The sequence below is a fragment of the Pleurodeles waltl genome, chromosome 8 (assembly GCF_031143425.1).
Source record: "Pleurodeles waltl isolate 20211129_DDA chromosome 8, aPleWal1.hap1.20221129, whole genome shotgun sequence".
Classification (NCBI taxonomy): domain Eukaryota; kingdom Metazoa; phylum Chordata; class Amphibia; order Caudata; family Salamandridae; genus Pleurodeles; species Pleurodeles waltl.
In genome coordinates, this window is record NC_090447.1 from 1,185,400,771 (window position 1) to 1,185,423,710 (window position 22,940).

General features: G+C 41.9%; 1 protein-coding gene across 3 annotated transcripts in view; it reads right to left on the reverse strand.

Annotated features, from left to right (window-relative positions):
• The window catches only part of DGKH (diacylglycerol kinase eta), a 661,954-nt gene that overhangs the window by 399,432 nt on the left and 239,582 nt on the right, over positions 1-22,940 (reverse strand). For all 3 annotated transcript variants that reach the window (XM_069205429.1, XM_069205427.1, XM_069205430.1), the window contains exon 2: positions 15,948-16,058. In XM_069205429.1, the coding sequence (XP_069061530.1) occupies positions 15,948-16,058 (111 nt within the window). The remainder of the gene's footprint in view (positions 1-15,947; positions 16,059-22,940) is intronic.

The following is a 22,940-nucleotide window of genomic DNA, read 5'->3' on the forward strand; positions in this document are numbered from 1 at the left end:
AGGCACTGTTTCCCCCGAGGTGAAGGTACAGCAGCAATCTAAATCGTGAGCATTAGGAAGCATGGATGATGGTGTGAGAACGGAATATATTACGAGAGATTTCAATGGAGGTGGCATTCTCTGAATAGAATAACCGTTGGGGTATTCCCCTCCCAAATGAAAGGTGGGCTGTCTCAAAAAGGGGCGTGGACAATAAGTGTACCCCAACTTGTATCTTGGCACACCAATATAAGTTTACTTTAACTGTATCCACACATTTCACAGAACAATGAACACAAACACAAAGTAAGCCAGACCTATTAGTTTTTTGAATGCTTTTAAGCTGAATCAGATAAATGAATAACAGTGATTTTGTTTTGAATTATTAGAACTGAAAAGATGAGACTGGTTTAAACATTCCTCAGATCTGTGAAAGGAGTAGACGTCTTTGGGGTTCTTCAATCACTCCTGTTCTACTCTTCACAACACGTTTCTCTGCAGCTTCTCACTTTGTTAGACATATTCACAATTTTTCTCCCCACATCTTTCTGAAACGATTCATCTGTACATCTCATACATCATTCCTTCCCTATTCAGCACCATTCTTCACTCTTTCTGCGCTTACTTCCTTTCACATACTCCATAGCAGCATTCCCTCTCCCATACAAATCCAGAGTATTTAGGAGATCAACTTCCCTGAACAGCTCACATTAAGGGATATGGTCACACAGACCTGTAATAACCAGGAGAACAGGAATGTTTCCTGAAACTCCTGAGCACAAACAGTCTTTAGGGCGCCATGGCTAAAGGTTGTGGTCATGACAAAGAGCCTTCATTGTATGGGCAGCATTAGAAAGGGGTTGGGAGGCACCCCTTTCTGGCTATCCCTATAACAAAGGTGCAAACTGGTGGGGAAAACGTAACATGCCTAAGTCCTTTTGATCCAATTGGTTTATTACCACTCCATACCATGCAAGGCAACAATTACAAGAACAAGCAAACAGACAAAGGAGCCTGCAGCTGGGTCTGTGCAGTCCCGGTGAGGCACAGATAAACGACTGATAGCAACCGAGGCGTACAGCCCTTGCTCAAAGATCAATGACACAAATCTCTTGTCAGCAAGAGAAAGAAAGGGAGAAAGCTAGAAGAGGGACACTTAGCACAAGATGCTTTTGCAAATCATTCCTCATTCTTCACAGGTCCCACACATGAAAGATTGTAATTCTCTTGTTGCATGGATGCTCACAATCCAGAATATGCCTAGACTTCCATGGCACTTTTAAATTTACAAAGACTTCTTATAGCTAAGTATAATATCCTTAGATTAGTTTGTATCTCTTTTTTAAACCAGAAAAAAATGTTCATTTATAAAAAAAAAAACGTAACAAACATTTCAAAATAGGTGCTCCTGAAATAACAGCGCAGTGAAAGTGATTAACGTGATATTAAAGTGCTGGAGTGTTATATACAATATATACATAATGTGGTTTAAAAAACCTAAGAAAAAGTGAACTTCAAGAAGACCCCTTTATTCCAGGTGTCTTGAAGTCACCTAATATATTTAATCCACATATAATATAGTCAGCTTGTCGACCCTATGTAAAGACACAAATCATTTACAGGTCATCTTCAGGTCTGAACAGTTCCTTTTGCTGGTACCACCTATTGCTCAAGATTTTAGATATGGATTTACATGAGTGTTTCCAAGTAATTTACAGAAAACGTCTGATCGTTTTTGTAAATTTCAAATTTTTCAGCAAATAACCATCTAGTTGGTCTCACTACTTTGCTTACGTAGAAACAAAGACGCCATCGGATTCTTTGCTGCGGCGTCTGCTTGCGAATGCAGACAGAAGAATCCGATTTTTGGTTTATGACCCTTCGAAGTTCCACCTAGCACAAAAGACGTCCACCACCTGCACTTCACTGAGTCACAAAGATCACAGCCTTTTGTCTTTTCCACTCCTCTTCCTTTTCCCGTGGGTCTGTGTTCAGCCAGTGTGAATTTTCAGGGTTAACCCAGGCTATAGGTAAGATTGTAATTTACATCAAGAGTCTCTCAGGGTTTTGTTTCTTAACAGTATTGAGCATAAGATATCGGACTGTGTGCTGACAGTGCCTTGGCTGTAGCATCCCTAATTTCCCTGTTTACCTATTCACCAGTGTATTTAGAACTCTAGATAGAAGTAGTTGCAGATAAAGTGTTATACTTAATACACTGTGATTCTGTCCCATACGATTACCTGAAGTTACCAAGCATATTTGCTTAACTATAAAATAATTTATTTTAAAAAAGATTAAACCTCCTTGGAAAATATACTTAAGTGAACCATATTGTGCTTGCAGAACTAAGCATTCTACACCACACTATCCTCCAAAGAGTAAGCCTTGACTTTTTGACCTTGCTAACCTGCGAAAGTTAAAGTATAACAAGCATTGGCAAAGCCAATGGGTTGCGCATACAGGGAGTGCAGAATTATTAGGCAAATGAGTATTTTGACCATATCATCCTCTTTATGCATGTTGTCTTACTCCAAGCTGTATAGGCTCGAAAGCCTACTACCAATTAAGCATATTAGGTGATGTGCATCTCTGTAATCAGAAGGGGTGTGGTCTAATGACATCACCCTATATCAGGTGTGCATAATTATTAGGCAACTTCCTTTCCTTTGGCAAAATGGGTCAAAAGAAGGACTTGACAGGCTCAGAAAAGTAAAAAATTGTGAGATATCTTGCAGAGGGATGCAGCACTCTTAAAATTGCAAAGCTTCTGAAGCGTGATCATCGAACAATCAAGCGTTTCATTCAAAATAGTCAACAGGGTCGCAAGAAGCGTGTGGAAAAACCAAGGCGCAAAATAACTGCCCATGAACTGAGAAAAGTCAAGCGTGCAGCTGCCACGATGCCACTTGCCACCAGTTTGGCCATATTTCAGAGCTGCAACATCACTGGAATGCCCAAAAGCACAAGGTGTACAATACTCAGAGACATGGCCAAGGTAAGAAAGGCTGAAAGACGACCACCACTGAACAAGACACACAAGCTGAAACGTCAAGACTGGGCCAAGAAATATCTCAAGACTGATTTTCTAAGGTTTTATGGACTGATGAAATGAGAGTGAGTCTTGATGGGCCAGATGGATGGGCCCGTGGCTGGATTGGTAAAGGGCAGAGAGCTCCAGTCCGACTCAGACGCCAGCAAGGTGGAGGTGGAGTACTGGTTTGGGCTGGTATCATCAAAGATGAGCTTGTGGGGCCTTTTCGGGTTGAGGATGGAGTCAAGCTCAACTCCCAGTCCTACTGCCAGTTCCTGGTAGACACCTTCTTCAAGCAGTGGTACAGGAAGAAGTTTGCATCCTTCAAGAAAAACATGATTTTCATGCAGGACAATGCTCCATCACACGCGTGCAAGTACTCCACAGCGTGGCTGGCAAGAAAGGGTATAAAAGAAGGAAATCTAATGACATGGCCTCCTTGTTCACCTGATCTGAACCCCATTGAGAACCTGTGGTCCATCATCAAATGTGAGATTTACAAGGAGGGAAAACAGTACACCTCTCTGAACAGTGTCTGGGAGGCTGTGGTTGCTGCTGCACGCAATGTTGATGGTGAACAGATCAAAACACTGACAGAATCCATGGATGGCAGGCTTTTGAGTGTCCTTGCAAAGAAAGGTGGCTATATTGGTCACTGATTTGTTTTTGTTTTGTTTTTGAATGTCAGACATGTCTATTTGTGAATGTTGAGATGTTATATTGGTTTCACTGGTAATAATAAATAATTGAAATGGGTATATATTTGTTTTTTGTTAAGTTGCCTAATAATTATGCACAGTAATAGTCACCTGCACACACAGATATCCCCCTAACATAGCTAAAACTAAAAACAAACTAAAAACTACTTCCAAAAATATTCAGCTTTGATATTAATGAGTTTTTTGGGTTCATTGAGAACATGGTTGTTGTTCAATAATAAAATTAATCCTCAAAAATACAACTTGCCTAATAATTCTGCACTCCCTGTATGTGGGATCTACTGGCTTTGTCAATTTTTTAATCATGTTGTATTGCAGTGCGGCTGCTGTTCAGCTTGGCTGAAAGTTTTAAGAGACTTATTGGCTGTGCCAATGCTTAAGAAAAAAAAACTCTATGACGCGTTCTGCATTGGTTGCATCACACTGCTTTTTTTCGGTCGGGAGCAACAATAGGGGAAGGAGGGGAGGTACGGGGCAATCAGTGATGGGGTGGTGTAATTATATTTATGTTTTGACCACTGACTCCATGTTGCTCTTAGCCTAGCAGCACAACGTCACATTAGTGACCACCAACTTTATTTTTCATATTCACTTTATTTTAGCATTAGACACTGCCACATTAAAAGCTGAAAATATTTTTCCATGTTATACAATGTATTCATGTTTTTTTTCTGCGTGTTTGTGTGTTCTTTCTCATCAAGGGCTTAGGCTGATAAGAATGTACTAGGATGACAGGGAACGGTTTTGTTTTGATAGAGGGCACTTTGGGATTTTGGCCAAATCCCGATGTGTTCTTTTCAACGCTGACCTAAAGTAACCAGCATTTTTTTAATAATAAACTTATGCAGTGGGAGGGAGTTTCTAGAATTCTCCTCTCTTGTTTGTTCAAAGTATAAGTGGCCGAGACCAGATAGACCGGGGAGTTACTCAGATCTCGGACATGCTCAGGACGCTGAGGTGTGTCATACTTCCCGTGAGGATAATTGATCTCTTTCTCTCCACGATCGATTCCGGGATCTCGGTCATTAGTGAAGCAAAACAAGTCCGGATATAGAGTTAGGAACAACAGTTGAGTGGTTCGGGGTGGACAGGGAAGTAATGGAAGGGAGGACGGGGGAGGGAACACGTCTCAAGAAACAAACACCGGAGAGGGAAGGGGCAAGCACCGACGACTGGGCAACAAACCGGGAGGGATAAGGGGGATGGGGCAAGTAACAATGACCTGGCAACAACGTGGGAGGGGATGGGCAAAAAGTGATGTGGAGCCAGAGGAAGGGAGACGGCTTGCAAACACATTCACTCTTAGGGAGTCCTACTATTTAAATAAAAGTACTTTTGTAAGTGCCCAATCAGCAGAAGGACCCTGACCGCCAACAAAAAGCAGTACTTGGCCCATGCTCCACAAAAGGGACAAACGTATGAACAAAAAGTGAAACCAACATGTGCCGGCCAATGAGGAGCAAGTAAATGAGAGTGACAGTGAATCCAACCAATTCTGAGTAATAGGCTGGCTCCAAGTCCCTTATATGTCAACGAAATGTCTCACAAGTGTCAGGGCAGGCACTGTCTCAAGAGAGCACTAAAAACGAAGTTCCTTGGCAAATCAGACAGCGTGAAGTAAAATGTGTTTTTTTCATTACCCAGGAAAGCAGCAATACATGTATTGCCTAACTGCCTCAAGTCAGACAGGACCTGGTAAACTGCTAAAATAATCCCAATTCACATTCAATTTGGAATGATGGTCATGCCACAGACAGCATACTATCTCCCCTACTTCTTAGTACCCATTACGTAAGAATACAAAAGTACTAACAGGCCAATTATCCGAGACCTCAATTATGAACGGAGTACACTGTCTTGCACTAACAATTAGGTTAGTAGGGTGCTTTGCAACTAAATTATTTTTGAGGGATTTCGGCTTGTGGTCTTTATGTCAGACTAAAAAATTAAATTGAACTGTGAACATTCAAAATCCTTTATTGCTTTCCAGATATAAAAGGAAGCATTAAAAAAGCCAGACAAACAAGCATTCACAGGAGGTGGAGTTGAGTATTGACTAAGGATATCCAAGTTAGCCTGAGGGTGTGCAATAATTACGTTGGTATAAACGTATTCCAGAAATAAATTGATATGATTATGGGCACAAAATCATCATAGTCAATGAGGGTAAATGGGTAGGAGTTTCGTTAGCAGAGCTACACGGGCACATGCTCTTTTAACTCGCATTTACACAGATAACATTTTCCACATTTATGTAAATCGTCCAATGTAAATATTGTTATACTGTAGGAGATGGTTATGTGGCTTTTTTGAATCCACGAAAATCAGAAATTTGCTCGGAAAGGAAAATGATGCTATTGGAAAAACCTACCCGTCTTTTAAACATTGGCCTTTGTAAGTCAAGGCCTTTATAATGAAGGTTTTTGCTAGCACTGAAAAAATAGACTATTTTCTCCAAAAGCAGGATATTTTTACTCGCGGATATTTTTACACGAACAATGTGCGGAATGCAAGGTCGGTTTCCTGCATCAGTTCTACTTGCAAAGCAACTGCTCTTTCTAGCCACGTATTTGGAGCCGCAAAATGGCCCAAAAATGGAAACATCTTGTTGCATGTTCACCAGAGATCTAACGTGATGATGTCCCCATTGGTCAGTGGAGGTGGCTGACTCCGTGTGCACCTTGAAGGAGGTGAAACGCACTAACAACAGAAGGGAGTGTATATATATATACACATCGAAAGGGAAAGGTCACAAACCAACTTCATTAGAAAAGAAAGGGTAACTACAGAGTTTATGCAGCCTTGAAGTCCTACGTCTGGAATGTTTTCACGTTGTCTCTAGAAAGAACATGCAATAATAACTTTAATGTTTAAGTCACTCACACTATTTGTATCTTCTGCATTTATATTCATGTGGTTTCACGTAGCTCTCGTTTTCCATTTGGGATATTTACTGTGTACATATTTTTCATTTAAATTTGCATATAGTGCGGCTTACTTCGGGAGACAAGGTATCAGAGTGGTTCACAATGAGGCAGTACAACAGAACAAACATGACACCACCGAGCAACAACAGTGAATAACACGAAGAAAGCCCAGACTCTCTCATCTGTTTCCCGTAGCCCAATCACAGAGTATTCTCTTAACACTCCGCAAGATAGGGCCAGCCATACCTTGTAAAGTCACTGATAGTAAAAGTTGTCAAGTGTGATGTTCCCCTAAAATTTGTTTCTAATTTGGGCCCAAGTAATTACAAGCAGTTGTTGTCCTCTAAATAATTTGTATCCACCTTTTAAAACTCGTTTTCTTGAAAATCATGATCCATCAATAGGTGTATATGTTTGCAAATCATTTTATTGGATTAAAATGGCATCTCCAATTGAACAAAATCAGCCGTCATTTTAACATCTCCAACTGAACAGAGTCAGCTGATCCTGTTCAGTTGGAGATGTTAAAATGACATCTGATTTTGCTCAATAACGTCGAGGACAACAAATACTTGTGATTAATTGGATCCAAATAAGAAACAAAAGTTAGAGGAACATCACACTGAACAATTTTAATCTAATAATGAATTAACAACATGAAGTGAGAGTACTGTCAGCCACGTTAGGCACGTTTTTGGCAAGAAGTATTTTAAGCGGTTTGGGACAAAGTAATTGTATTTCTTGTTTTATCCCTACTCTACAGAATGGGAGTGTCTGTCATTGCAAAAAAACGTAAAAATCAAAGAAAGCTAGACTGTAATTAGAACATCTTCCTCTTGGAATTCACAAATATAGGAATATCAAGTTACTACTAGATCTGCGTTTTCAATGCCGTTGACCCCATAATGCAGCTAGACGTGCGCAGGATCAGAGAAAGGACCCCAATTTGGAATGCTTCTTTTATACATAATCTCACTGACCAAATAAAAATCGGGTTTCTGTCTGTTATTTCAACTAGTCACACTTTAGCCACTACTTTTAACTGACCAGCTGAAGTGGAAGATAAACATGAGGAGGGGTATGAGGCCAAGTGGCCAAGTGCTAAAAACAGGTCCACAATGGATGCAGCTAACATCTGTTGCCCTTAGAGACTGGAAGAATGAGATCCTGCTCATGAGCACAGTGAATTTGTTACATCTTCCAAACAGATGATCTGACACACAAGGTTCATCCCTAGCAGCAGAACAGGATTTACAACACACTTGTCCTGTTTAATAACTACTGCTTTGTCCCCTCCGCACCACAAACACAGTTACTATTGCTGTATTCCATCAAATGTGTTTACAACAGGCTCCTCCCTTATCTGCATCTCACTCACTAAAATGTTTTATTTTTCGGTGTGGTACCATCACCCCTTGTCCACTACAATGGCATTTTATTGACTTTCAAAACACAGACTGGGCAACCCCAAAGAGGCAGGAATTGTGCAACGTCATACTTGGAATGAAGCACTTTGACCGTTATATTTCTGCTACCCTAAAGAACCTTCATAAGCTACGGATCATCATACTCCAGGAAGATTTAGACAGCTGCCCTCCCGAAGGCTATATAACGAAGTTCGAGCAGCCCTACCAACCTTCCACAGGTATGAGGGTGCGCTGCTTGACTTTAATTAACACCCCCTACTCACTTAGATACTAAAGGTTTGTTGGCAGATCTCTGCGTGTACCCAGCTTTACAGGATTGTGCACCCTCACTTCCATCTTGGGAATCAACGAGGACTTCACGCTTCAAACAGCGCTGAAGAGAGATCTGTTCGTTTTGGCACATTGCCTGGATTCCACATTCAAGTCAGACTTACAAGTAGAGTCTGCATCCATCTGTAGCTAGGGGCCTTCTTGCTTCTCTGATGTTTAAGACCATTTTCACCACTGGCTAACACAAAGAAGGTGATAGGACCCACTAGGTTTCATCCAATTTAAGGCCCTGCCTTTGTGTTCTCAACATTCAGGAAGTGTGCTAGAGAAATCGAATGCAGCACTTAGATATTGTTCAAGGCATTGCTGGATTGTCCAGAATTTCTAGGACTGATCTTCTGGGCGCATATATTACATGTTCTTTAGTTATAATGTGACAAAAATGGTGTCTGTTGCTCAGTTCAATTAACCAAAATAAAATAACTTAAATGGCCTTCATATTTCCTCCCACACCTAGAACAATGTCCTACTTTAGGGCTTCAGAAAAACATAACGCTTAATAATCACAGAAATGGTGGCTGCGGATTTTGGCCACACTGGACAACGCTGTAGAAAGGATCAGCAAAGTCAGGAGCAAAATCTGCTTTTTAAAAGATATTGCCTTTTACCCAGTTTTCTTAAGTCACCACCAGTTTTAAAGGTGCAAGAAACTATAAGGAAGGGATCCCTGGGTCTTCTGTCAACAGATACAGGTGTAACTAAGCTGTTGTCATGAACTGAGCTGATGGCTCAGTTTAGTTACTTTCATTTGCATACACTCAGCTGCATGCTTCCCCCACAGATATGCACATGAGTGTTGAGGGAAGAGTAGGACCTCTGCTGTACTCAGTGTCCTCACTCTCGGAACAGTATAAGTCATGCGTAGGTGCGGGCCTTGCCCCTCAATAACTCTGCTTGACGCACAGCAAGTAGAACGAGGGCAGTAGACGGGGATTGCCACAAGTATGAATGCCCCTGCCTGCCCACCCTGGTACGGTCCTGGCTTGGACGTTCTGTACTATCTTTGTGTAAACAAGTCTAAGTAGCTAGTATCTGCCAGTTATTTAGGGTCTTCCCCTATTTATCTAAGTTCGGCTTTGGAATTCTCTAGGATCAATGTTCTGCTGAATGATTTGTTCAAGTATTCTGAAACGCACTGAGAGTTGCAGTGAACCTCCAGACTCTGTGCATCCTGGCTGCTCGACTCCACATGTTCATGGAATAAACCTTTGAAATCAACTTCACTCTCTCCTCTCAGAGGCACCTCAACACGTTTGCACTCGTATCGTGTCCTGGAGAATTGTGGAACTCTAGGCTACTAAGGCCATGGAAAGCCACACAAGGCTTCATAATATAGCTAGGTACCCAGCCATCATCACTAGCCCACAGAAGTGACTGAGCAGGAAAGGTCTCAGTGATGCTGATGCAAACAGGCACTGCCTGGCACATGGGGTTACCTGAGGAAACATCATGTAACTAAAGGGCACATAAGTAGAAATTGGAGCTGCTCATGGCAATGTTTGGCACATAGTGGGCACCAGGCCGCACTGGCTGGCATAGAATAGGGGACATGAAATTGATGCAGGATACTTTAGGATACAATAATAACTACTGTCGTTCATGTCTATTGGACAAAGTATAATCACTGAAAATGAAAAAAGATATTTGAGGACAAAATGAGGTATTGTCATAAAATTGCAAGCTGACACTTGGGAACAACTGAGTTTACTAAAAGTGAAAAGTTGGTATTTAAAAACAAAATGAGTGCATTCCATGAAAACGAGTAACTGTTTGGGGGAAACACATATTTACAGAAAATGATTACCTCATATTTTAGGACATTTAATGAATTTGCTAAGTATTTTAAACTAATATGGTGATTTGAAGATATGTATTCCTGCTGCAGCAATGATAACTTAGGGTGATGCATTTCATACTGTACATAAATAGCTTTTTATGATAAATACGATCAGTTCATATAACCAATGAGTGATCCTCTAGCCTATTAGATCAGCATGACCAGTCGGAGGTATAGGTTGGCACACTAAAGCCAGTGGTGGTGACATCTGTGTTCTTCCAATGCTTCCCATTCCAAGTAGTTTTACAGACCCATTATAAAACAAGCTTTTGCAATGCAATGGGTCTCGCGTTTGCGCGACTTAGGGCTATTAGCATTGTAAATTCCTAACTGGACTTTTCTTGCCAATAAATTGAAAATGAAAAATAAAACAGTTGACATAAGCAAGTCATGTCAAAGCGCCACCACCGCCATGAAGGTGAGAGTTGTCTAGAAAGAATCACGGCTGGGATGAAAGAAACAGAAACCAGAGGAGGGGTCATCACATGCTGTACAGGAGAAAGCGTGACAGTGTGATGCCCAACAAAAATGTTCACCTGGAGAAATCGCCTGGGAGGGAACTCAGCACACAAAGGAAGGACATTTCACAAAATACACCAATAAAAATTAAGCATTTAAAACAAGCACAAAGACTGAATAACAAGAGTGGGCGTGGTTAAAAGCCCACAGAGGGATTACAACAGCCCAGAGGGCTTGCACGCTCGACTCTAAAAAAAGATACCTCCAAGATGCAGAGGATGGGGGTAAATCAAGCAACTAGAAGGCAGAAGCTAAGGATTGTGTTTTATAGATTTTGCATAAAATCTAGGAGGCTGTGTCAAAAACTGCATTACCAGATTATTTTAACTGCCTATAAAATCTTTGACTTTTTAGACAATTCATTTGGAAATTGCTCTGTAAAATCCCCAGCTTGGTTCCATTTCTGTTGGCAGAAACATCCTTCCCCACACGATCCTGGAAATGGTCAGGATCGTTGTGCTGACTATAAAGTACTGGAATGTTTCATGTTCACCCCTTACCATCCTGCCTGTAAATTCTTTGGTTTTTAACCTGACTATTTGGAAATCTGTGCACTACAATGTGTGTTTTTCTTCATGCTTGCAAACTTTTTACCCAGGAGCAAAACCGCCACTTCCCAGACCACCTCGGGGGTCAATTTCGTCAGAGGTTTTATGAAAATTCACATCTGACAGTTGGGATTGAAACACTGCTGCAGATTCTAATTGTATTCCTGTTATTTCTTACTCGATGGACAGGGTCTCTGCATTTTTTGGTGCAATCAAGTTTAAATGTTTTATGTCACGTTGCTGGTGTACTCAGTAAAACAAGCATTTGCAACGCAATAGGTCTTGCATTTGCTGGAGTCTATTAGCAATGTAAATGCATAACTGGACTTTTCTTGCCACATAAATTGTCCAATCTTACCACATAATTTGGTTCTCGCTGCCACATAATTTCAGTGGCCCTGCATAAAACTAAAACTAAAGCACTTTCATTCACCTTCTTCCTTTATCTGCAGCAAAATATTAACATATTGCCATTATTTCTTATTTTTTTATACTATTATTTTGGGGTCCGTCCAACCTAGTGTAGGGACAGAAAGAACACAGCGTGCTGAATGTTTTGACGGTGGTCCCATTGTACTAGGACCACTACACGGTGAGTTATGGGCAAAAATGATTTGTATAAGGAATGCCCTGCAAAGCATTATAGGGAGAGTTTCCAAGTGCAGCAAATACTGTAGTATCTTGACTGTAATGCTCCTCACAACAGCCCTTAGAGGATATTACAATAAAAATAGCATTTGTAAGAAACATGGTCATGTAACCACATAGTCAGCCCCTGGAGGGCATGAGCACATGAAAAGAGAATAGCAGAGTACAGCAGTGTAACCATATATTTAGCCCCTAGATGGTGTAGTGCCTTACAAATTTTACTGCAATAATATTACAAGTGAGGCCCTTAAAAACACAAACCACTCCCAGCCATAAAACAAATGTTCCAGCCATGAGAGCTTAAAAAGATACTGAATGGTGGGAAAGGTTACTATACTGGGGTCCACCCAACCTAGTGTGGGGACCCAGAGATGACTTAGACAGAAAGAGTGCGTTGTGGTCGTGGTCGCATTGTCGTAGGACCACCACAGGCTGAGTTATGAGCCAAATTGTTTTGAAAAAGAAATTCCCTGCAAAGCATAATGGGGCGAGTTTCCCAAGTGAAGTGAATATTGTAGTATTGGGTCTCCCACTGTGCCAGGAGACCCGGGTTGAGGATTTCTGTTTTAAATGCACCAGTTTGTACACATATCAACTGATAAAACTTGTATGTAAGTGATACTCATGTAAAGAGTTCTCCTGATCAAGTTCCAGCTATATGAAACTTAACGTATGTAAGTGATTCTCATGTAAAGCAATTCTCCGATCTAGGTCACGCTATATGAAATTAAAACAAAAAAATATATAATGAAATAAATAATTTAAAAAAAAACTTTCGTTTTCAGCCTTTGGGCAGCATGCCCAAAAACAAGGAAGAGGAAGGAACAACATGCAGCTATGGAGCTCGAACCGGAGAGGCAAAAGATAAAAGTAGTGCAAACACACTAAGGTATATGGATGATCGTGCAATAATCTATGTAACAAGATTAGTCTCCAAGGTGGTAACAAAGCAGCCTCAAGGTGGGATAAATGTAAAGCATTTACCTACGAATTCAAAGAAATTTTGAAAGGAAGGCCAAGGAATGTATGAAAGTGATGGGCATGAGATGGGCGTGGTGAAAGCCCACAGAAGTACATTACAAGATGTCAAGAGACGGCTTGCGCACTGCCTAGGCTCAGCCTAAAAATAAAAAGGAGGTGTGAAGGAAACATCTCAGTGGTGGGCTCAGATGCTCTCTTCCAGATGATGGCCTCCCATCCCTGAGAGAAGCAGCGTGCAGGAATGCAGTTGCCTGACTTTTCCAGCAGGGCCAGTTTTCCAGCAGACCCCCAAAATCTGTATTAGCTGGTGTAAAGTTGGGGTTGGCAGAATGGGAGAAGGGAAGCTGCTCTCATTGATATATTCCACACTATGAAAGGAAAGACAACAGGAGAAGCTTAGAGTCAAAGATCAGTAGAATGGAAACCTTCCTTATCAGCTCAATGAACAATAAGGAAAACGGTTCAGATGTACACTACTAAACGCTTCCACAATGCTGAATTTAGGTAGATGCCAACCGGGTGCACTCACCAACCACCAGATTGCGGGTAGCAGGGGGATCCCCAGAGCCCCAGACAACTCCCCACGTGGTGCGGGAGCCGCCACTGGTCCCGCCCAGAGGGAGCATCTGTTTCTGCTTGCTCCCTCCAGACGGGAGCAGTATCTCTTTCTCTGCTGGCAGGGAAGCAGCAGTCTGCTCCCACTCAGGAAGAGCATGCTTAAATCTCCCATCGGCTGGGTGAAAACTTGCCTCCCCTGCCCACACTACTGCAGGCAGGAAAGGCATGTTTGCTTCAGTTTGGCAGAAGATTTAAAAAAGCTTCCACCAAGCAAGAGCAGACTTCTGTTTTCCTGGGACCTTTTAAGGCTCAGGCAGTGGGAGGCCAATTGCCCCTCCCTTTTTTTTATTTTTTAACTCATCAACCCTGGTGGATGGGGTTCCCGGGGCATATAAAGATTCAGAAGGGGATATGGGCAGCCCCTCACCCCTTTTATCCGCATTTCGAGCCCTGGATTTGGAGCAACTCTCTCCTTACTAAAGGTACCCAGCCTCAGGACCTAGGGGAGGAAGGTATTCCTGCCCTGCCCCATAATATTATTTATATTTTAAAACATCATAATAGGGGAATAAGGCCCAGAGTCTTGTAATGGCTGCCAGCAACATGTTGCCGGCGGCCAAAGGGAGCGCTCACTCTTGCAGAAGGGATGACTCCTGAGGAAGAGAGAATTTGGCCCATGGAAAAACGTTCCCTAGGTCAATCAGAGGGCTCTAATGTCTGAAATTGGGTTTGAGGGACTCTTAGGAGAGTCCCTCAAACCCAATCATCCAGATATACAAATATTTTTATACCTTAATTTCTCAAAAACTGCTGAATGGATTAACAAAAAATTATAAAAAACACAATCTGTGGACCAAGATCTAGCTTCCTGTCACATTTGGTTTAATTCTGTTCAGCAGTTTTGCTGTAGTGCTGCCTAAAGGAGTCTATGACAAATGCATGAGGATTTTGTGACCCCCCCCCATTTTTTTAACTCAACCCCCACTTGAAGGATCACCCTAAAACTTCCTATGCAAAAATGGCACCCTATAGAAACATGATCCTAAACATAACTACTCAGTGGTTACTGCCACTGGTATATACGTAGATAGATAGATATACATATTGATATGTCAATGTAATGCAAGATCAGAATTAATGTGTGACAAGATAAATGATACAAGCTACATTTTAAAATAGACGTCTATGATCCACAATGTTTTTCTGTACTTTTGTTCTGACAACAAAAAGGTTTAAAAAAAAAAAAAAGAAAGAAAGTGGTATAAACTAACGACAGGAAACATGTCACAATACCTTGCATATGTTTCTATACAACATCATACTAAAAATATATCAGACAATGTATAACAGACAGAGCCAGCTTAAGAAAATGTAGTAAGTCAAAGCTCAAGAAGAAAAGATAGACTAGTGAAAAGTCCGGACTCATGGGGCCTACTTATATTGTAAAACAAACTACAATATGAAAAACAATATAATGGTCAAACAGCTTCTCAATGTTCCTTCCTGGCATGTGGTAATTTCAGTTGTTAAGGGGCTACTCATTACAACCTCCTCACGTAACTCAAGTTGAAAGATGTTATGATGGTAAGGAGTATGTCATCATGTCCAGAGGTAAGGTTTGGAATTAAGTGGTTCAAGCTCCATCAGGAGGTACTGGAGAGTAAGTCAAGGATGGGCGTGTCTGAGGCCAAGCCATTAAATGCAGTAGGTCTATCTTCCAAGGGCAAAGTAGAAACCCCAATTTGCACCACAGGCCATTGAAAATAGTGGATTATGTACCATGTAAAAGCGCTATAACATACCAGTGCTTTTGGCGCCTCATAGGAGCCATCCAGTGATAAGCAAAAGCAGTTCTCGGTATCCAGTCCTTCATTTCTAAAAATCGCCAACAAAAGGGATTCCAGAATGTCCCTTTAATTATGTCTGCTTGGACTCTGAGCCATGTTATGACTTCACTCACTAGATGGCCTATTTAAGAGGGTGTGACACACACGGTATACCGTGAAATAACAGTTAAGTTTGGCAAAAGCGATGTGCCTCGGGATCACCAAGATGATTTAATGTAGTCTCGTCATTTAATGCACTAGGGTTGAAGTAAAGTGTGGGTCTACATGAAGTGTAAGGTTTTTCTCTGCACTGCCACTACACTGTAGCTATTTATCTTTGAAATACCACCAATAATATAAATCCATTTTTCAAGAAAGTAAAAATTATGACGAAAAAATAATTAAATGTTTAGAAATTGAGACTGTAGAGACATTCTGTGAATGTATTAATCAAACATTCTTTATGTAAAAATGTTGGTATTTCATTAGCATGGCTGCCAGTTGGAGGGATTTATTTTCAATCTGTGGCAACATTTGTCTCGAGTGCCATGCATAAGGCCGGGTGAAAAGTTAGTTAACTAGACTGAAACAAATATGTCAGTATCAATGGGTACCTTTGAATCCTTGGCATAGTAAAGCGTGCGGCCACGAAGTTTGAAATAACGCTTTTTCCACCTCTGGAAGGAACTCGTCTGCTTAAGTAATAATCCTTCTTTAATACTGGTCTGAAATCAGAAAAATAACAAATGTAAGAAACTGACATCCTAAATAAGCATATGATAGCACAACGCTTAGAACATTATACACAATTTTTGACTTCGTTTGGCAAATAGGTAGCATAGAATACATTCCATATGTACTATTAGAGGACTGTCTGGTGGGCTGTTTCACACAACTAACTTGCCAAGGTCTGGCATTCACCTTTACCATTCCACGCCTCCATCTAGGTCACCAGGGTCAGTTCCATGGCTCAGGAGCTCTGCGGTAGGGGCAGGGGTAGCTCCTCCATTAGGGCGGAGGAGTGTCACTCCCCGTCAATAGCAGCTGCAAAACCTTTACAAGAAAACGATAATAAACACTGTTTATTATTGTTTCCTTGTAAAAGGTGAGGCCACAGGGGTAACAAGCAGTGAGGGGGAGTGTTTGGCCGGAAGTCTCGGGCCAGCCAAACAGACATGCACAGTAGGCTCTCTCTAGCCCAGCAACACAGTCACCTGGCTGAAGAGAGCATGTACAGGCTCCCAGTCTGCTGGGAGCGCTGTGGCTAGGCGCTCCCAGCCAATCCTAACGCTGCTCTGTGCAGCATCAGGATTGACCACAGGCAGGCTGGGAGCCTGTGCCTGCTGAGGAGAAGCAGATGGAGCGGTGCAGCGGCAGCGAGCAAGTTAAGTGTTTATTATTTTCTTTTTTAATTTACATTTTATTCCAACTCCCCCCACCGTGCGCCACCCCGCCCCTTCTGCGCACAGCGAGCCGTTACTGGCTATGGCACCAAACTGTGACGAAGGGAGAGTGCCGGTGAGGATAGTGGAGAACTGCGACCTATACATATTCAAGAACCAGCTCTAGAGTAGATAATATAGCTTTGTATATCTTCTTTTTATGAACCTGGCCACCCTCTGCTGTTATGGGGGCCACCTAACGCTAGACCTGTAAATAGGTCAGGAGTAATATGGGTAATTTACACCACAGAGCTGTTTTAATGCAGTAATATAAACCACAGAAGAGAGGAATTCGTGGGCATATATTCTTAAATGGCAAAGTCTAGATTTGTAATTACATTACAAATACCAGGCAACAGTGTTGATACTCTGAGCACGCGTGGGAACATTACAATTTGTGTGTGGTGCGATGAAGCATTACAAACATAAATGCTGTCCATATGTCCTCAATATGCAATACATGGTTGAATACAAATCACAGAAGACTGAAATGCATGAGTGAAAAGAACATGAGAAGAAAAGTGGTATCAGTACAAGAGATTCTGATGTGATGACCAGGCCAGCACAAGTGGCTGGAGAGTGAACTCCAAGACTAAAAGGGTTTACCAAACACCTTTGCAAATATGTGAGTGAAACACCAAAAAGCACAACACAACACAACTTTGAATCTAACAAACACCCCTGACTGCAGACAGTGGAGGGATGCAAAAAAGCCAGTAATCTAGAAATGATCAGTCAACCCCCAGCCTGATCCACCATAAAACATCTGCTTTTGCAGTCAGGTGGAAGCTAATAACAAGCTGAATGCTTGGTGCTCATTTACTCTGCTTTTCTGTCTGCTGACATCATTATTCATAATTTGTATAATTTAAATCTTTTTTGCACCGTCTTTGCCTCAACTACATTTTGACCCACTGCTGTTTCCATATCTTCCTCTCCTCCCAGCACTGTAGCACGCCAATAATGGTATGGACCCTCTACAAAATGTCTACATTAAGAAATCACTTTGCCCATGCCATGCCAGCCACTCTAAAAACACTTTTGCACCCTCTCCTATTCCCTCAGTTCTGTGAAGCTGCAGCACTATAAAAACATGCACAAACAAACTAAGATTAAGAGAATGCCTTCTTGACTATTATTATGACAAAGATAATATTTATTACGCATTAAGACTTGTGGCTGGAAATCTGGCACTCTACCCATGCACTCCTCAAATTCTAATCAGGCAAAGGCTGTAAAAAGCTTCTCCCCAACCTACAGGATTCACTTACATTCCACAGAGTCTCTCAATGACCTTCAAGATGATGCATTGTTACTGCAGGACTTAAATACAAACAGCATTTAATGCTCATTTCGAAGCAACGCAATAAAGGAGCACATTATGGACCTACGCTTCTGCCTCCGAAAATCTGAAATGCAAATCACTCTCCAAGGCAAAGCCCACTAAACTCTAACACTTTCAAATGAGGAGGCCACCTTCATTCAGTTCAATCACCATTAATCTTACCGTTTAGACACAAAACGGATTGAAGAACAATAAAAGAACTTACTGCTGAAACTAGAGTGATCTGTCTCTCTGACAGTAGTTTGGTATCGCATTATAAAGCGGCAGGCGACCACTGAGAAACAAATGTGGACAATAAGAGGAGGACGCTGCAACAACAACTGCAAAAATAAATGCATTGAAAAGATGTAAGCAGCACAACTTCTCTTGGGGAAAACCACAAAATGATGTTAGAATGAAAATATATCATCATGAACCATTCTCGCCTGTACACAAACTAAAACCTTTTTACATGCCTTGTTGGGGCACTTCTTAACCGAAATTCAATTATTTGCCTAATAAGTTAAATTGGTTAGCCAATCATTATATAATACTTTATTATATCAATGCCGTTGGTCACCTTGTTGTGTTACATGCTGGTTGTCTTCACAAAGCATCATATCATTTCTGTAATTAACTCAAATCTTACAGATATACAACGACCAATAAAGAAAATGTCCACCCTAGTGTTTTGCGGACTACCACACCTTTACTATTCTATCAATAGTGGTGAAATGATAGATTCATCAATACCATTGTAAAGCATGTTGTAATGACTTCAACAGCTTAACACAATTCTGCCCTATGTTCTGCTTTTTTAAGTACAGTAAAAAATGTCAGACTTCGCTCTGATAAACGTTTGCTTGCAGCTCTAGCCAGGAAATCGTCACACATGGTGCATTGTGAGTTAAATACATCAGTGATGCTGGTTTGAACAGTCAATAAGTGTAGCTGTGCTCACGTTCCTCAAGGGGCTTCCAATTGCCACCATGGTAATATTAAAAATGTTCTGTCACACACAAAACCCATAGATGAGTTGGTCTCATAAGACCACGTAGGACCACTGAAACCTTAACGAGGTGGCTGGGTTGTCAAACTTTGCCACAGAAGGCAAAAGACAATTCTGCACCTTCTTGGCAAGAACCAACAAAGTGTTGCATATCTTTCTTTTAATCTGGTTAGTAGGGGAACATTGAAGTGGTGGTATATTTCACTGTGATATAAATGTTCCTTTTTGTTCTCTTGTAGAGTTATTTCAAGAAAGAAAGAATGCCTGTGTCCTGTATTCTCTTCATCTACATTGTAATACGCCCAAGAGGGACCGACTGTCGAAGGCCTAGACTCCCTCTATCGGTATATTAACATGACTCAGCTGGGCAGATGGATTCAGTATGGTTGTAACTCCACAGGCTAGCCCCGGAATACTTTTGGAAAAGAACATCACTCCCTGCCCAACACTGCATAAAAACGTCTTCAATGGTTATAATGGGGCCTATGCAGCACTGAACACCCACACAACATCATGCATAACACAGTAGGAACACTTTGTTGGAATGGCCATGGGCACATCATGGATTCAAGCCATCAAGGTGGCTATAAGCTACCTCAAGAGTACATTCAGTCAAACACATGGAAGTCCACATTTACACAGTTGGTGTCCAAGACATTTAATCAGTAGAGAAGCCTCAAAACATAACCACCTGAAGCCCTGTCTTCAGGTGGCTATGCTGACAGCTATGTCCCCCACTAGAGTAAAACAAATGTCAATCTGTCACGCCGCACGTTCTGACGGTGTGGTCAGGTTGCAGCGGGGGCCGCGGTCCATTTTACATGCCACGTGGCCTGCCGCGCTCCTTTTGTTTGCCTGCATGTCGTTTTTGGTGCTGCGGCGGAGATGGGAGCCCGGAATTGGGCTTCTGTTTTCGCCGCGCATTTTGCACAGCGTGAAGATTATAGTTAGGTCCGTGGGCGCCCCCCCCCAGCCTCTTTCTTACCTGGAGTTTTTCTTGGTTTTTCTTTCTTCTTTTTTCCTTCTCTTCCTGGAGGAAACCATCTTATGGCTATCCCATCATACTTTTCTCTTCTCTGGTTCCCTGCATGCATCTGTTCCCTTCTTCCTGTGGCGTCTTTCTTATCTGTTCTATTACTTTTTTCCCAATCCAAGATGGCAGTCTTTCCTTTTCCTGTTTCTTACTTCCTGTTTAGGGGTATATAAAGGGCTTTGATTTCCTTTCTCCTTGCGTTGCAACACTGCTCTGTGATGATTACGCTCCTGCTGGTTTTCTCTCTGATATCCATTTTTTTCTCTTGTTTTTTACTGCATTTGACCTGGTTCTAGACTTTGATTTTTCTTTATGTCTTCCTTTCTTCCAGGGTGTCCCCATCTGGAGGTTTTTCCCCCTTTGGGGTTTTTCCTCAGGGACTCCTTCTGGAAGGCATGGACTGTATTGGCGTACAATGTCAACAGCACGGTGGCTACCGGAAAGGGTCGCCCCTACCTCGGCCAGAGCCGGACCTGCAAGAACCGAGGTCGCACTCCATCTCCCTCTGGTCTGGACGGTAAGCCTAAGCCAAAGCTTGACAGATTGCAACGCCCAAAACTCCGGTCGTGGTCTAGCACTATGGAAGACCCCTCGACAAGTGCAAGAATTACAACAGCTACGGAATGAAAATGCGGCCCTACGCCAAGCCTTGCTCTCTAGGACCGTTGACGTTCCCACGGTTTCTGCCTCTACACCCCGTTTTTCGGGGGACCCTAATAAGTTGCGTGAATACCTAGATGCCCTCATGGTTTATTTTGCATTTAGACGTCACAATTCATTCAAGACAAAACCAAGGTTGGATACTTAATCAGTGCTCTGTCCGGTCCAGCTTTAGCCTGGGCAACTCCTTTGGTAACATCCAACGATTCCAGACTGTCAAATTACCCCGCATTCATCTCTGCATTTAAACGAATGTTTGAACGTCCTGGACTTGAAACTTCTGCAGAAGAAGCCTTATGCGATATCCAACAAGGAAGTCAGGACGTATTGCAATACATTACACGATTTAGACAACTGGCAGCGGAAACCTCTTGGGTAGAATGTACCCTTGTAACTCTTTATCGAAGAGGGCTTAAGGAGGAGGTCAAAGACGAACTAGTACATTCAGCGAAAGTGGAGAATCTTCAGGGTTTGATGGACTTAAATCTAGTCATAGAATATCGACTTCACAAACGCAAGATGGAAAAGAAGAAAATTTGTATACCATCCTCTGCAAGTACTCGTGCACCATCTCATCGTTATGAAGAAACAGGTTCTGAAACTAAAGGACCCTCCGAGGAAGAAACTATGCAAATTTACATGGCTCGTGGACCCTTATCACCTAGCGAATGAGAAACCAGACGCAGGAAGGGTCTGTGTCTTTATTGTGGTGCTTCCGGTCATCTAATTTGTGCTTGTCCCATTCGCCTGGCAAAACCCTCGGGAAACGCCAGTTCCCGTCCTCTGTGTGAAGGGGGAGGATGGGATATTTCGAGATACCTTCCATCTGTTCTTCCCAGGAAGAAATAACAGTGCTGTTCCTCCTACCTATCTCCCTTCTATTAGAAGATGGCTGTGAAGAAAAAGCTCTGGCCTTGTTGGACTGTGGGGCTAGTGGAATCTATTTAGAAAAAGGCTCTAGAAAAGGAAGATCCCTCGGATATCCAAAGAGATGCCAGAACAAGTCCATACAATAGATGGTTCCCTGTTAGCCTCTGGTCCTGTTACTGATACCACCCTTAACCTGTGTTCACCACTTGGAAAGCATCAGAAATATGTTCTTTTAATTTGATCTCTTCACCAAATCATGTCATGATTGTAGGTATTCCATGGCTCATCCGGCACAACCCTTACATCAACTGGGAAACCAGGACCATCTCTCTATCCTCCCACTTCTGCCAACAACATTGTTATTCAGCAGAAAGTTATTGGTCCCCAAAGAAAATGGTGTCAAAGAAAATAAACTGTTCCATCAACCTTCTTCAAGGAGTACCCAATCACTATTTGGAGTGTGCTGATGTTTTTCAAAAACCTGATAAACCTGTACATCTGCCTCACAGAGGATATGATTGTGCCATTCCTCTAGAATCTAATGCAGTAGTCCCCTTTGGGAGGACGTATTCCCTTACTGAGCCTGAGAAGAAGATCCTCAAAGACTACCTAAAAGAGAATATACAGAGCGGTCTGATTGTTCCTTCTTCTTCTCCCGCAGTGGCTCCTCTCTTTTTCTTGCCCAAGAAGACAAAAGATTTGCGCCCCTGCATAGACTTTCGAGGATTAAATATAATTACCATAAAGGATTGCTACCAGTTGCCCCTCATCAAAGATATTCTAGAAGCTGTTCGAGGAGCTAAGAGATTTATCAAACTAGATCTTATGGGAGCCTACCATCTTTTGAGAATAAAAGAAGGTGATGAATGGAAAATAGCCTTCAGAACTCCTTTTGGTCATTTTGAATATCGGGTGATGCCATTCGGTCTTACCAATGCTCCCACTATATTTTAGAGATTTATGAACGCCATTTTTTCTGGTCTCTTACACCAAACAGTGGTTGTCTATTTAGATGATATACTTATCTTCTCTATTCATCTTGAACAACACACGTAACATGTGCTCCAAGTTTTAAAACGGCTCAGACAACACCATCTTTTCTGCAAGCCAGAAAAGTGTGAATTTGATCAGACTGAAGTAACATATTTGGGGTACCATATCAACCAAGTTGGAATTGCTATGGATTCAGACAAGTTTCAAGCCCTTTTGAATTGGCCATCTCCATCTTCCATCGAAGAAACTCAGTATTTTCTAAGTCTGGCCAATTTC